The sequence below is a fragment of the Danio rerio genome, chromosome 15 (assembly GCF_049306965.1).
Source record: "Danio rerio strain Tuebingen ecotype United States chromosome 15, GRCz12tu, whole genome shotgun sequence".
NCBI classification, from domain to species: domain Eukaryota; kingdom Metazoa; phylum Chordata; class Actinopteri; order Cypriniformes; family Danionidae; genus Danio; species Danio rerio.
In genome coordinates, this window is record NC_133190.1 from 5,900,001 (window position 1) to 5,915,305 (window position 15,305).

The 15,305-nt window shown below is 36.9% G+C and overlaps 3 protein-coding genes across 3 annotated transcripts in view; 1 reads left to right on the plus strand and 2 right to left on the minus strand.

Annotated features, from left to right (window-relative positions):
- The window catches only part of brwd1 (bromodomain and WD repeat domain containing 1), a 1,114,832-nt gene that overhangs the window by 858,673 nt on the left and 240,854 nt on the right, over positions 1 to 15,305 (minus strand). The window lies entirely within an intron of this gene.
- Positions 3,555 to 5,481, plus strand: mrap (melanocortin 2 receptor accessory protein). The gene is given in 3 exon segments (NM_001424491.1): positions 3,555 to 3,671; positions 3,745 to 3,841; positions 5,303 to 5,481. Coding segments are annotated over 3 exon segments (255 nt in total). The 5' UTR covers positions 3,555 to 3,574; the 3' UTR covers positions 5,364 to 5,481.
- Positions 7,572 to 15,305, minus strand: part of urb1 (URB1 ribosome biogenesis homolog) — a 76,125-nt gene continuing 68,391 nt past the window's right edge. The window contains 3 exon segments of the mRNA NM_001326445.1: positions 7,572 to 7,889; positions 9,879 to 10,433; positions 13,532 to 13,773. Coding sequence (NP_001313374.1) covers positions 7,717 to 7,889; positions 9,879 to 10,433; positions 13,532 to 13,773 — 970 coding nt within the window. The 3' untranslated portion in view covers positions 7,572 to 7,716.

Genomic DNA, 15,305 nt, shown 5'->3' on the forward strand with positions numbered 1-15,305 from the left:
AATGCTGTAAAAGGAACCGTATAAAATGGAAAATAAACTCACAATAACCAGTCACCGGAAGTTTATATGGGAACAACACTAGCTCGGCATATATCCAATTATATTCATCTGTCTCCATATTTTACTGCATCCCAGAATATTACACAGCACCAAAAATTAAAATATATATATTGAATATATTTAATATATTTTTGTCTACAGCGGACGGCAACTCGCCGTGACGCAGATTCCTGAGTCTGTGTGCTCCAATCAGGTGACCCCTCTACAGCGTTCGCCATGACAACGAGACAACAGTGACGTGCCTTGTAAAAATTTGCATATGCATTCCTATAAAGCTCTTGTGCTCTCTATCAGCGATGTCAGTTCGCCCAGTGTAGCTGTTAGAACTTGACCAAGGTGAGTTCAATACCGACGGTACGAGTGGAGCCACGCCAATCTCACGAAGTCCGCTTCGTGAAACTTCACCAGGGCCCGTCTGTGCTGTAGTTCCTTGCGGTTTGCGTACATAAACGCAATATCGCAAAGAATATTACGTGTTTGTTGCTCAAAATGTGCCGCCGAGCAACATCCAGTGAATACTGGCACGGCCTGGCGCCCGGTCTTCTCGTGCACTCCCTGGGGCGAGGTGGCCTTTGAGCCCTAGGCAGGGAGCAAACAACCCCCGAGGACCCTCAGGGAAACACGGGGGGCCGGTAGTGGGACCTCGCTGCGAGGGTTATGGTGGGTGGGAGTAGCGAGGCCCACTCATCTTCTATTTTAAACTATAGTTTCAAACTTTAGTTTACTATAGTTTGAAATAGAAACCATGGTAACTGTTATGATTTAACTTTATGCAAAGAGCTTAGGATGACCAAGAGCAACGGATTCCGCCATTTTGAAGTGAAAGCGATCGGCCGTCCATTGGATCTCATTGTTGTCGCGATGGCAAACATCTGCTTTGTTTTTATTTAATTTATTAAAAAAAGCGCGTTATTGTTTCACAAATTGCACTAGAGTGTCGCCTCTTGGTGATTCTATGCTCTTTGCTCTTTGTCTGAATGTTGTAATGTTTTGCTTTGTTTTTCAGATGAGTTGTTGAGCAAAGAAGGACTATTGAAGACAACAGTTGAAGACAACCGCAGGTTATATTCACGAGCGCGCGCATCATCATGTTTCCGGGCTGTTTTCTGAAAGTGTGTCTTGTTTAGATAAAGTTGCAGGTCAAACTAAATAAACTATACTCTTTCTAAACACCTGTCTCGTGTTTTATTTGTCCTCTACAGCTAGCACTGTCATATAAGTCTGTTGAATGCATTTGTATGCAAAAGGGGTTGACAATACAGTAGTCTAACAAATAAATAGTTGTTATAAATGTACCTTCAATAGTCAACATTTGGTGTAGGTAATAAAAAGTTAATCAAAGATGTCCTAAGACATAAGAGTAATGTTATAGTTGTTACATAACTATATTTATTATTATTTTGTATTTTTAAAACCAGCAGATTATATATATATATATATACCCTGCTGAAAAATCCAGCTTAAACCAGCCTAGGCTGGTTGGCTGGTTTTAGCTGGTCGACCAGGCTGGTTTTAGAGGGGTTTTGGCCACTTCCAGGCTGGTTTCCAGCCATTTCCAGCCTGGTCTTAGCTGGTCAGGCTGGAAAATGACCAGCCAATTCCAGCTAAAACCAGCTTGACCAGCCTGGTTTAAGCTGGATGTAGCTGGTTTTGGCTGGTCTGCCAGCTTGGCTAGGCTGGTCAAGCTGGTTTTGGCTGGTCATCTCCCAGCCTGACCAGCTAAGACCAGGCTGGAAATGGCTGGAAACCAGCCTGGAAGTGGCCAAAACCCCTCTAAAACCAGCCTGGTCGACTAGCTAAAACCAGCCAACCAGCTTAGGCTGGTTTAAGCTGGATTTTTCAGCAGGGTATATATATATATATATATATATATATATATATATATATATATATATATATATATAACATGTCATGTACTTACTGTTATTCAAAAATTTGCTTAATAAAAAGTCCTAAGACAAGAATGGGTGTTGTTTTGGTTTTATATCAACCTACTGTAGGTTTAGGCAGATATAGGCTACCTCTTTCATAATATTGGTAGTCGGTTTATATATATATATATATATATATATATATATATATATATATATATATATATATATATATATATATATATATATATATATATATATTTATAAAAGAAGTTGAACAAGTTGTCATAATATTTAGTCATTAGACTATGTGACCGCTAGATGGCGCTCATATGAAAGGAGCGTTACCCTGTACTAAAATGGCGGATCTATTGACGCATTCCGTCCAAAAGACAACGTTTTGGGTAGGCTCCTCATTAATGTTTTTATTATGTCCAGACTGGACTACTGTAACTCTTTTATTCAGGAGTTTCACAGGCATCAATTGCACGCCTGCAGCTGGTTCAAAATGCAGCTGCTAGGCTTTTAACTGGGACTAAAACTTTTCTAGTATCTCACCAGTTTTATCATCTCTTCACTCGCTCCCAGTCCAATTTAGAATTCAATATAACTTATTGCTACTTGTTTTTAAAAGTTTGAATGGTCTCGCACCTATTTACATCCCTGAGCTTCTTCACTGGCACACTTCATTGAGGCCAATCAGGTCGGAAAACACATTTCAGCTAGTCGTCCCGAAAACACGGTTGAAATCAAGAGGTGACAGGGCTTTTTCTGCTGAAGCCCCCCGAATGTGGAATGGTCTGCCTTTACATATCAGGTCATGTTCTTCACTTGGTGCTTTTAAGTCTCATCTAAAAAATCACCTTTCTGTCTCTTGCCTTTGATTGTAATTAATTAATTTTAATCTATTTTATATATTTTGCTTAATTTTTATTTATAGGTATAGATTTTGTATGCTGGTCTTTTTGTAAAGCACTTTGGTCAACATCTATTGTTTTTAAATGTGCTCTATAAATAAAGCAAACAGCAAACATAATATTTGACAAGATATTTTTCAAGACACTTCTATACAGCGTAAAGCGACATTTAAAGGCTTAAATAGGTTAATTAGGTTAACTAGGCAGGTTAGGGAAATTAGGCAAGTTATTGTATAACGATGGTTTTGTAGACTATCAGAAAAAATATTAGCTTAAAGGGGCTGATAATGTTGACCTTAAAATGGCTTTTAAAAATGTACAACTGCTTGTATTCTAGTCGAAATAAAACAAATAAGACTTTAAAATATTATCAGAAATACTGTGAAAATGTCCTTGCTCTGTTAAGCATAATTTGGGAAATATTTAAAAAAGAAAAAAAAAGTAAAGCGGGGCTAAGAATTCTGACTTCAACTGTACATCAAATTTTTGAATCTTAAATTTCCCCCCAATAAAAATAGATTAGATGCATAGGTTAGATGGACTGAACTGAACCAATAACTTGTAAGAGAAATGTGAACCTTCAGATAAAATAAAATAAATAAATGTTCTACGAAGGGGACGGGGCTTCATTGTGTTTTCGTAACCGTGATTCTCATGGGCGGGATCAAGGATTTAAAAATCACTCACGCTTCTGGTGCCGTTTCACATTCACAAACACCCAAGAAAATGAAAAACTCATCAGAATACGTGTGGGGCTATGAGTACTACTATGATTACGTGGATCCAGTCTTGGTGAATGCGAGTACACTGAAGTACAGCAGATGTGAGTGACTTTGACATTAGTTTATTCATCAGCCGCTATAATATCTAACAGTGTTTTTTAATATATAATTTAGATTCGATTGTGCTAATATTCTGGATGATTCTAGCTGCATTCATTGGGTTCTTCTTCTTGATTTTGTCACTTATTTCACATTCAGGACAACTGCCAAGGTAAGCAAAAAAAAAAAAAAAAAAAAAGATTACGTGATGCTACAGTTGAAACTAGAAGTTTACATACAAGAGGAACATAACCATTACAAAATATATGTCTGATGGTAAATCATACTAAACGTTTACTATTTTAGGTCCATTAGGATTTACATTTGCTAAATGCCAGAATAATGCCAGAATTTTTTTTATTTATTTATTTATTTTTTTAGATTTTTAAATTAATTTATTGACAGTCAAAAGTTTACATCCATTTCCTTGGCAAATTTTTTAGCTTTGCTTTTAAGTTGTATAACTTTGGTCAAATGTTTTGGGTATACTTTCACAAGCTTTTCACAATAGTTTGAAGGAATTTTGGCCCATTTCTCCTGACAGAATTGGTGTAACTGAGTCAGATTTGTAGGCTGTCTTGCTCGCACAAGCTTTTTCAACTCTGCCCACTAATTTTCTATAGGATTGAGGTCAGGGCTTTGTGATGGCCACTCCAAAACATTCACTCTGTTGTCCTTACAACACATTTTAACTAATTTGGCCATATGCTTAGGGTCATGGTCCGTTTGGAAGACTCATTTGTGGCCAAGTTTTAATTTCCTGGCTGATGTCTTGAGATGTTGCTTCAGTATTTCTACATAATGTTCTTTCTTCATGATGCCATCTATGCTGTGAAGAGGACCAGTCCCTCCTGCAGCAAAACAGCCCCACAACATGATGCTGCCGCCCCCATACTTCACAGTTGGGATGGTGTTTCAAGGCTTGTAAGCTTTTCCCTTTGTCCTCCAAATGTAACACTGGTCATTATAGACAAACAGTTCAATCTTAGTTCCATCAGACCACTGGACATGTCTCCAAACATTAGTCTTTTTCCCAGTGTAATTTAGCTAATTTTAATCTGGCTTTTTTGTTGATCTTGTCTTGTTGATTTTCCCATGTTGTCACACAAGGAAGCAGTGTGTTTGAGGTTTTTTATTTAAATACTATTCAACAGATGTGCCTCCAATTAACTCAAATGTTGTCAATTAGCCAATCAGAAACATCCAAAACCTTGACACCATCATCAGAGCTTTTATATAAGCTTGACTTTCAAGAAAATTTATAACAAATTCTCAAAAAAATTCTCTCTCTCATTATTCTGCTATTAAGCAGAACAGAAAAACGTTTGATAATCCTAACTTACCTAAAAGAGAAGTTTAGTCACATTAACACCCGACTTTTTTTAACGGTTATGCCCCTTTTTATATTGTATGTAAACTTCTGGTTTCAACTATAGATTTTTTTTATCAAATATTTATGTTGGGTGTACAAATACCTGCTATTTTTATTTGCTATTGTGATTTTACTATGTAGCCTTGCTTAGTTTAGAGAGTTATCAGTGCTTAGATAATTATTAAATCCACTTCTTAAATGTAATTGTGGCCTTTTAAAAAAGAATCATATTTAACGCAGTGAACTTTTGAATTTCTGCAGGGGCCCTCGAGTCAAAAAATCCGGTTTGCCACTGATGAAAGGTTATGCATCATCTCAGTAAAGACATAAATAAGAAGAATCTTCAAGAAGTAAACTCATGCGCTAGTGTTCACCAAGCTTAATTTCATGCGACAACAGAAAATGATTAATCAGTCACAATAAACAAATGACAAGATCATGATTGATGTCTCTTCTTTTCTCTGTCAAAATGGGTTTGCAGCATCAAATTGCCAGTGTATTAGGCTTACAGCTTTACTCAACCTAAAAATAACCATTTCAATATAGTTTTTATATTTGAGTAAAGTAAAATAATAGAATGTATTGTTATGAACATCAATTAATCTTTTTATATATTTGAATAAACTCACTTAAGTACTTTTACAGAAATATATCTGGTAAACTGAATGTTGAATGCATTATTTCATCAAGTTTCATCAGTAATCAACTTATTTGGTTTTATGTGCACTAAAATGCCATTAACTTTAAATGAGACAGCTTTACTCACTGTTTAGGTTAAGCAGTCACTTTTAAAGTAATTAATTGAACTTCACCAAACGTAAACCAACTGAGTAAATTATTTGTTTATGTTCATGTAAATTGTTATAATTATGCTTTTTTTTTACTTAATAAATTATAAAAATTAAGCTTAATTCCAAGTTATAAAAAGTTTACACAGTTTAAGTGAAAGTTACTCATCGCTTTTTAGTGTTTATGTCTATATACAGTTGAAGTCAGAATTATTAACCCCCCTTTGATTTTTTTTTCTTTCTTTTTTAAATATTTCCCAAACTATGTTTAACAGAGCAAGGAAATTTTCACAGTACGTCTGATCATTTTTTTTCTTCTGGAGAAAGTCTTATTTGTTTTATTTCAGCTAGAAGCAGTTTTAAATTTTTAAAAACCCATTTTAAGGTCAACATTATTAGCCTCTTTAAGCTAAATGTTTTCAATAGTCTACAGAACAAACCATCGTTATACAATGACTTGCCTAATTACCCTAACCTGCATAGTTAACCTAATTAACCTAGTTAAGCCTTTAAATGTCACATTAAGCTGTATAGAATTCAAATATCTAGTCAAATATTATTTACTGTCATCATGACAAAGATAAAATAAATCAGTTATTAGAGATGAGTTATTAAAACTATTATGTTTGGAAATGTGTAGAAGAAATCTGCTCTCCGTTAAACAGAAATTGGGGAAAAAATTAAACAGGGGGGGCTATTTAATTCTGACTTCAACTGAATATAAACTCACAAAACAAGAATATATAAAACAATTGTTTAACTCTATTTGTTATATATTTGTGCATATTAATATATCACATCCAAAAAAAAATTGTTTTGAAATAATTTAAGTGTGTGTACTGTGTACATTTATTATGTATCAATAAATACATATATACGAGAATCTTTATTTATATTTAAATATAAAACATACGTATAGGATATAAATTATATATATATATATATATATATATATATATATATATATATATATATATATATATATATATATATATATATTAATTTGAATATCTATGTAACTAAATTGTTTTGTAGTCTTGTTATATCTCTCTCTCTCTATCTCTCTCTCTCTCTCTCTCTCTCTCACACACACACACACACACACACACACACACACACACACACACAATTTATACATAACCTGGGCACACTTGTGTACAGTTGAAGTCAGAATTATTCGCCCCCTTTACATTTTTCTTTTTTTTTCTTTTTGAATATTTCCCAAATGTTGTTTAACAGAGGAAGGACATTTTCACAGTATGTCTGATAATATTTTGTCTTTTAGAGAAAGTCTTATTTGTTTTATTTCAGCTAGAACAAAAGCAGTTTTGAATTTTTTAAAAAACATTTTAAGGTCAATATTATTAGCCCCTTTAAGCTATATATTTTTTTGATAGTCTACAGGACAAATCATCGTTATTTATTAACTTGCCTAATTACCCTAACCTGCCTAGTTAACCTAATTAAGCCTTTAAATGTCACTTTAAGCTGTATAGAAGTGTCTTGAAAAATATCTACAAAAATATTATTTACTGTCATCATGGCAAAGATAAAATAAATCAGTTATTAGAGATGAGTTATTAAAACTATTATGCTTAGAAATGTGCTGAAAAAAAAATCTGTTCTCCGTTAAAAAGAAATTGAGGGAAAAAATTAATCAGGGGGGCTAATAATTCTGACTTTAACTGTACGTCAATGTTTGGAATCTGAAATTTCCCTAAATAAAAAAATCACTAACAATGATCCATAGACACTTTTTATATTCCTCCTTAAACAAATAAAGTAGTTATGAAAAGACTCACTCCTTTTTTATTACAACTTTGATAAAAAATAAAATAAAAAAAAGATCTGTTGTCATACAGAGAGATGATGATGTTGATGATGATGTCATGAGTGAAGCGCAGTCAGAATGTCCCTGCAGATGTTCAGTAAGTGTGATTTGGGCTTTTTGCTGGACGTCCCGCTGCAGATGAGTCTGGCGTGGGTCAGCAGGAGGTCAGGTGACTGGGCTTCGCTCCACAATTCGTACAAATACAGCGACAGCAGATTCAACCCCGTTTCTGTCAATGAACACAACAAACAGAAGGACATCAGTGGACAAAGACTAAACACCACAGTATGGAATAAAATCACTGTCATAAATATTCCGTGCATGAATAAAATTCACGCATCAGTAATTATAAAATCAAAAAGGTAAAGGGAACGTACTCGTAATTTTATGAGGGTCTAGTTCCAAAATCTGCGATTAGAACAGACACCGATATGACATTTAGTATATGACTGATAAATTTACGAAGGGTGTACTTTACAAACATGAAATACAGCTTCACCATGGACACAACGTCCTGATTACAAGTACGAATCAAAAACGACACTCCACTGTCAAAGTTACGTCAGCGATGTCACAGGCATTATTAAACAAGCGAGAGCCATCAAACACAACAGTGCGCCTGCTGGACACTCGAGCTCCCACACACCGTCTCAGGTAAGATTTTTGTTATTCTATCTTTGAGAAATATCCATTATGAGCTGTAATAAAGGCTGAGACTTAATGAGGTCCATTTTCGCTGTGTTTCCTAGACATTTTACGGAATCAAAATTAAGAATGGCCGAGGATAGTGAGCATAATTTAAGTTAACGTTACAGGCAGCGAGCGCAGAATTTCAATCACTTAATAATAATAATAATAATAATTCCTTACATTTATATAGCACTTTTCTGGGCACTTAAAGCGCTTTACACAATGGGGGGTATCTCCTCATCCACCACCAGTGTGCAGCATCCACCTGGACCGCACAACACACACCAGCTGATTAGTGGAGAGGAGACAGTGATTAAGCCAATTGAATATGGGGATGGTTAGGAGGCCATGATGGACAGAGGCCAGTGGGCAGATTTGGCCAGGATGCCGGGGTTAAACCCCTACTCTTTTCGAAGGACATCCTAGCATTTTTAATGACCACAGAGAGTCGGGACGTCGGGTTAACGTTTCATCCGAAAGACGGCGCTCACTGAGCAGTATAAAGTCCCCGTCACTATACTGGGGCATTAGGACCCACACAGACCGCAGGTTGGGCGCCCCCTGCTGGCCTCACTAACACCACTTCCAGCAGCAAGCTAGCTTTCCCATGTGGTCTCCCATCCAGGTACTGACCGGGCGCAGCCCTGCTTAGCTTCAGTGGGCTACCATGTGAGAGTTGCAGAGAGCTAGCTGCCGGCTTAACGGTGTGTAACTATAACATGACATCTGTTGAAACAGACAAAGAAAATGTCGTATCCTTGTCTATTATAATCGCAGATTTTAGAATTGTACCCTTGTAAAATTACGAGTACGTTCCATTATCCTTTACAATTTTAAATTTCAGATGCGTGAATTTTATTTACGCATGAAATATTTAAGACAGTGATTTTATTCCATATACAGCAGGGGTGTCGAAAGTCGGTCCTGGTGGGCCGGTGTTCTGCTGAGTTTAGCTGCAACTTGCTTCGACACACCTGCCAGAAAATTTCTAGTATATGTAGTAAGAGCTTGATTAGCTGGTTCAGGTGTGTTGGATTAGAGTTGGAGCTAAACTCTCAAGGACACCGGCCCTCCAGAACTGAGTTTGGACACCCCTGATATACAGTATTTAAACACTCATTCATTTTCTCCATATAGATTTAAAAACATTTTGGGGTAAGGGTTATGAAGGTTATGAACTTAAATTATTTATATATATATATATATATACATACATATATATATATATATACACACACACACACACACACACACACACACACACACACACACACATACACACATACATACATATATATATATATATATATACACACACACACAAACACATCTCTTTTTGTAAACAGGCCAGTTTAAAGCTAAACTGAATAATTTATGTAGATGCAGTCCTCTATAAAATCCCCCCAAACAATCTGAATCCTTCACAAAAAGAGTTATGTAATCCATCTGGTGAAATGTATTGAGTATGAAATGAGTCCGCTTCTCTTGAATGGGACAGACCGTTTGTGCTCTAGGGTTGCAGTCTTACCTTTCTTGGCCTCATCATCTGTGTTTGTAAGCAAGCAGGTTTGTATCAGCGTTTGATGTCCAGCATTCAGACGATCTCTGTGAGCCTCCAGCAAATGAAGCATGACTGTGGAGAAGAGCTGAAGAGTGTTCAGCGTTCCTTCCTGAGCAGTGAGGTGAAATAATCTCAGCAAGTCTTTTCTCACTCCTTCATCGGACAGCACTGCGTCTGTAATACTTCTGTGTGGCATTATGGTGCTGTGCGTCCATTTTAGGAGCGCTAAGGTGCATTTGTCATCAAACCGGCTCTCTGTTAGTGTCTTGAGGGCCCACTTAAAAATCACACATGCAGTTGTATTGCTTAAACCACTGGAAGCTGGTTTGTCTGAGACGGTTTGAGATGTGGAAGTGGAAAGCTCTTTCTCTTTGGGTTCCCAATGCAAGAGGATGTTTCTCAGATGCGGCTTGCACTCGTCCAGCACAGCTTGATCTAGCACTTCAGCATTTTCGGTCTGTTTTTCCATTGGAGCGTGCTTGGTCGAGTGGCATTTTCCTTGGCCTTTTTCTCTTCCAGAGCCTGAGTAAATGCATGAAATGTTTAGTCAGGAACAGGAATGTGTCAAACGCGTGTGATCTGTGTGTCTAACATTCATCTATCTTCCACAAAGCCAAGGACTGGCCGTGTACACTACTGTTCCAAAGTAAGGATTTTGAAATGATTTTAAAATGTTTACAAATGAAGTCACTTAGGCTGAACAGTGAAATATGGTCATACTTTATTTCAAGTCACAATTCGTGTTAATAATAAACGATTAACTATTAAAGGGTCACGAAACACCAAAACACATTTTTTGAGCTGTTGACAGTCGTATATGTGTCCCACACTGCTAAAAACACTATTAGGACACCTATATTTCACTAAAAAGTGTAAACTGGTTGTTTTTGCGTTATTTCAAGCAAATTCGTACTTCCTGTTTGAAACGAATTTTTGAAGCTGCGTCACGGTCATGACATAATAGCGTGTATTCCAGCGTGCAGACTGGGCGTCTGTGCCAGAGTGAGTCTTATTACGTCTTACAGTGTGATGCATTAATGCATGAGTAAGGCTTGGTTCAAACCAATCAGCGTGCTCTATTGTCCAACTTCATTAATATTCATTGCTGTCAGAGTGTAGATGGCAAAGACGCCACGTTGTGTTGGCAAAACAAGCGTGAAGTGTTGCTTTTATAGTTTGCTGCCATTAAGTATCGTTTTCATTTTCTCTCTGTGAGACCTCAGTCTCACGCGTGGATTAACAGTGTACGCGACGCTCGACAACAATAACTTACGTGTCTAAGGAGGATTATTGTTTACCTGAGAGCTGTTCTCATCTGCAAACGCTGAGATCCAGATTCGCTTGTAGTCTCCTCTAAATAAAGACGCGGCTCTAGTTGCTGGTGATTGTCCTGTCTCTACAGATTTGGTAAGTGAGCGACCAGTGCTCTTTGTTTATTCAGTTCGTATTTTATTCGTATCAAACAAACTATTGCACCGAGTGCAATAGTTAGCACTAACAGTTACAACCAAACTATAACCTCGTGTTGGATTTTGTGACCGGAATAACACACGCTGCTTTCTGACACTACCTGCCGTGTGCATCTAAGTTTCCGGGAAATGCTGAGTTTTTTTTTCTCTCATTCGCCATGCGGTATCAAACATTGCATGAAAAATACACGCTTAGAGCAGTTCCTCGAATCAAATATCTCATTTGTCGGGAGGGACATGAATGAATTCCCTGAATGAAAGAGCCAAACTGCAGTTAAAGTCCACCATTTAATAATTTGGCAAATAATTCGACTACAGACGTCCATGTAAACACAGTCACATTGTCCGCTGTGGGTGTGTGTTTTGACTCTGAAATTCAGCGCGCCCAAATAGACACTCCCATACCAAGCCTCTTTTCTTCCTCCGACACTCCCCCCTAAACAGAGCTGGACACGCCCACTTTTCTGACTTTTTCCAAAGTAGAGGTGTGAAAACACCCTGCTGAAACGAGGGGGTTTCATGGCCCTTTAAGGCCCAATCCCAATTCTATTTTTGTAGCCCTACCCCTTCTCCTTGGCCCTTGAAACAGTGTGTGAAGGGGAAGGGCTTCAAAATGTACCACTAAGAAATGGGACCACACCTGCACACGTCTTCATATGCCATCGCGATCTCTTATCTCATATAAGATCAACGATCGCGACGTGTTATTTTTGGGTATTTATGTTCAGGAAATCACTGAAGGCATAACTCATGTTATCATAATGTGATCTAATGTGGCAATAAGCTCGTAAAGTACTGTGCATTTACATGCATTTAATCTATGTAAACACACACACAAAAAAAAACTAACATTATAGCAGGCATTGTAAAAAGGTCATTCCAAGCCACTAGACTTTTCTGACAGGGTATTCGAGTGTCATTGAATTAAAGTATGTTGTGGGACTGCTGTACAGGAGCTATTATTATGGATGGCAAAGTTTATTATTTTAGCTTTTTTTTTAAGTGTATCAGTAAAACATGAATGTGGCTATGTATGTATTAAAATATATGCTTGTTTGTTGTAAAAATTCATAATAATGACAACAAAATACAAATTTGTGCATCTCCTTCCGGGTGCAGCTAAGCTGCCCGTGTTGCTGGTGTATTCTGGGAAATTTTCTTACCCCTTGGTTTAGAGTGTGGTCCTAAAATTCTCCTTTTCGAGGGGTCTCTAACCCTTCCCTTTAGTCCTACGCCTTAAAGCTAAAGAGAATTAAGACACCTTTACGCCTTCACTTTAACGCGCACAACGAGGGTTAGAGGTAAGGTGAAGCGGTAAGGGGTAGAATTGGGACTGGGCCTAGGACTATTAGCTTAATTAACTACTAACTAGCTAGTTAGTTAGTAAAGTAGTGGTTGAGTTTAGGTTTTAGGTGGGATTGGGGATGTAGAATACTTTATAGCCACTAATAATTCACAACACATCAGATTTGCGTTCATAACACAACAACTCTGTGAATGTCATTGAGTGGCCCAGCCAGAGCCCAGATCTAAATCTTATTGAACATCTTTAGAGAGATCTGAAAATGGCTGTAAACTGTTGCTTCCCATCCAACCTGATAGAGCTTGAGAGGTACTGCAAAGAGAAATGGGCAAAAATTCCCAAAGACAGGTGTGCCAAGCTTGTGGCATCATATTCAAACAGACTTGAGGCTGTAATTGCTGACAAAGGTGCATCAACAAAGTATTGAGCAAAGGCGTATGTACATGTACTCATACTTACATGAATTTGTATGAATATTTATATAAATACTTGTGTACATGTGACTTTCTTTTTTCAGGTTTTTTATTTGTAATAAAATTATAGGGTTTTTCTCTGAAGAAGTTGTTACTTCACCCCGTTTGGAGTGTCATTATGGGTGTTTTACGTTATAACTAACATGATTCAAATGAGGGATCTGCAACAGAAACTACAGGTTTTGGGAAACGCTCGTCACTACATCATTTTTTCCCCAATGATGCATCGTACTATGATAGTTCAGCCATGAGTTATGTCGTTGTTTGGGAAACGCACCCCGATTTGGTTACCACTGACAAAAAGGCATTTATTTCAAAAGAATAAACTACTCCTTTAGTTTGAACTGCTTTAGTTGATGCTGTTTATTATCTTACCCATCAGCTCTTTGACTTTGTGTTTGTTTCCAACAGTCTGAAGTGCAGACGCAAGCGAGGCATCATGGGAAAGTGCTGTCCAGCGCTGCAGGAGACTGAGGACTTCAGAGCAGGAGAGTTTGTGTGGGTGCAGCGTCAGCCAGCCGGCCTCTTTATAAGCATTCATAGCTGTCCCACAATGCACCAGTACAGAGGAGAGTGTGTGCAGGAACTGCTGCAGCTGAAGGCTGCTCACTCCACTCCTGAACAAAGACACAACAAAATCTAAAAAAAAAAACTTTAACACATTTCTTAACATGATAACTTATTTTTTAAAACAGATTTCTTTTACCTTTTCCATGATGACAGTACATAATATTTTACTTTTTTTTTTTTTTTTTTAAGATACTGGTATTCAGTTTAATGTGACATTTAAAGGCTTAACAAGGTTAATTTGGCTAGTTAGGTTAATTAGACAAGTTTAGGGATTGTTACTGTATAACAATGTTTTTTTCTATAGTAAATCGAAAGTAATATTGCTTAAGGGGGCTAATAATATTGACCTTTTTATTTTTATTCTAGCCAAAATAAAACAAATTAGACATTTTAAGAGAAAAAACATTATAGGAAATACTGTGAAAATTCCTTGCTCTCTTCAACATCATGTCACTTTTATCAAACTCTATGGGCCCTATCATACACCCGGCGCAGTGTGGCGCAAGGCGCGGCGCAATAGTCTTTTGGTAGTTTCAGCTTGGCGCAAGAGTCGTTTTAAGGCGTTGCGCTGCGCTGTTTAAATAGCAAATGCATTAGCGCTCATATGTGCGCCCATAGGCGTTCTGGTCTAAAAAGAAAGGCGTTCTGAGGCGCACCGCTGGCACATTACTATTTTGAGAAACTATAATAGATTTTTCATTAGACCAAAACAAACCCGGTCTAAACTCCGGCGCAGAGTTGCGCCTCGCTTACACACTGCTTAATACACACAAGAGAGCAATACAAATATCTTTACATATGAAAAAAATTAAATATTAAGGATATATATAGGATATAATAAGAATAGATATAGAATATAAATATACAGGATTAAAATATTACAAAACATATTATTTTCTAGCCTACATAAATATGAAAAATCACTGCTTTATGTCTTCTTCATCTCGGGAGGCTTTTTCAGTTCATTCATAACAATTTGCTTTTGTATAATGTTATTATTATCAGCAGTATTATTTAATATATCCATATTTATATTTGTTTTATTAAAAACAAGCTTAGATTTGCCCACCTGTCAGGTTTAAGACCATATGGGGCATGGCAGGTGTATTTGGAAATAACTCAGTATTTTGAGCACACTTGGTCATTATTGTTCATTTATTCGTTTGCTGGAAATTAGAACTGAATTTAGAAATAGTTTTGAAACGAATATTTGCGCTTAACAAACGAAATTAATTATTTATAGGCTAATTGATGTCTGTGCGTAAAGGTTTCCCTATCCAAAAGCGAAAGTGAAAGTAGTTCTATTATCTCTCACTCTCACGCAGTAGATGCTCTGTTTAACAGTTTTCTGTTTAAAAAAACTGTTAACTGTTTGCTAGTAAAATGCTCAGTTTTTTCACTTAGACTTACTTTGCGTCCTGTAAATAGCGAATGCGCTCTTGGGGCGACGCAGCTGGGTCTTAAAGGAAATAGGAGATGAGACTCTAATTGGTTTATTCTCAAAACACACCTATAACTCATTAAGAAAATAAACTCAACCCTTTTAGACCATGCGCCTTAGCGCAAAGCGCATTTTCCC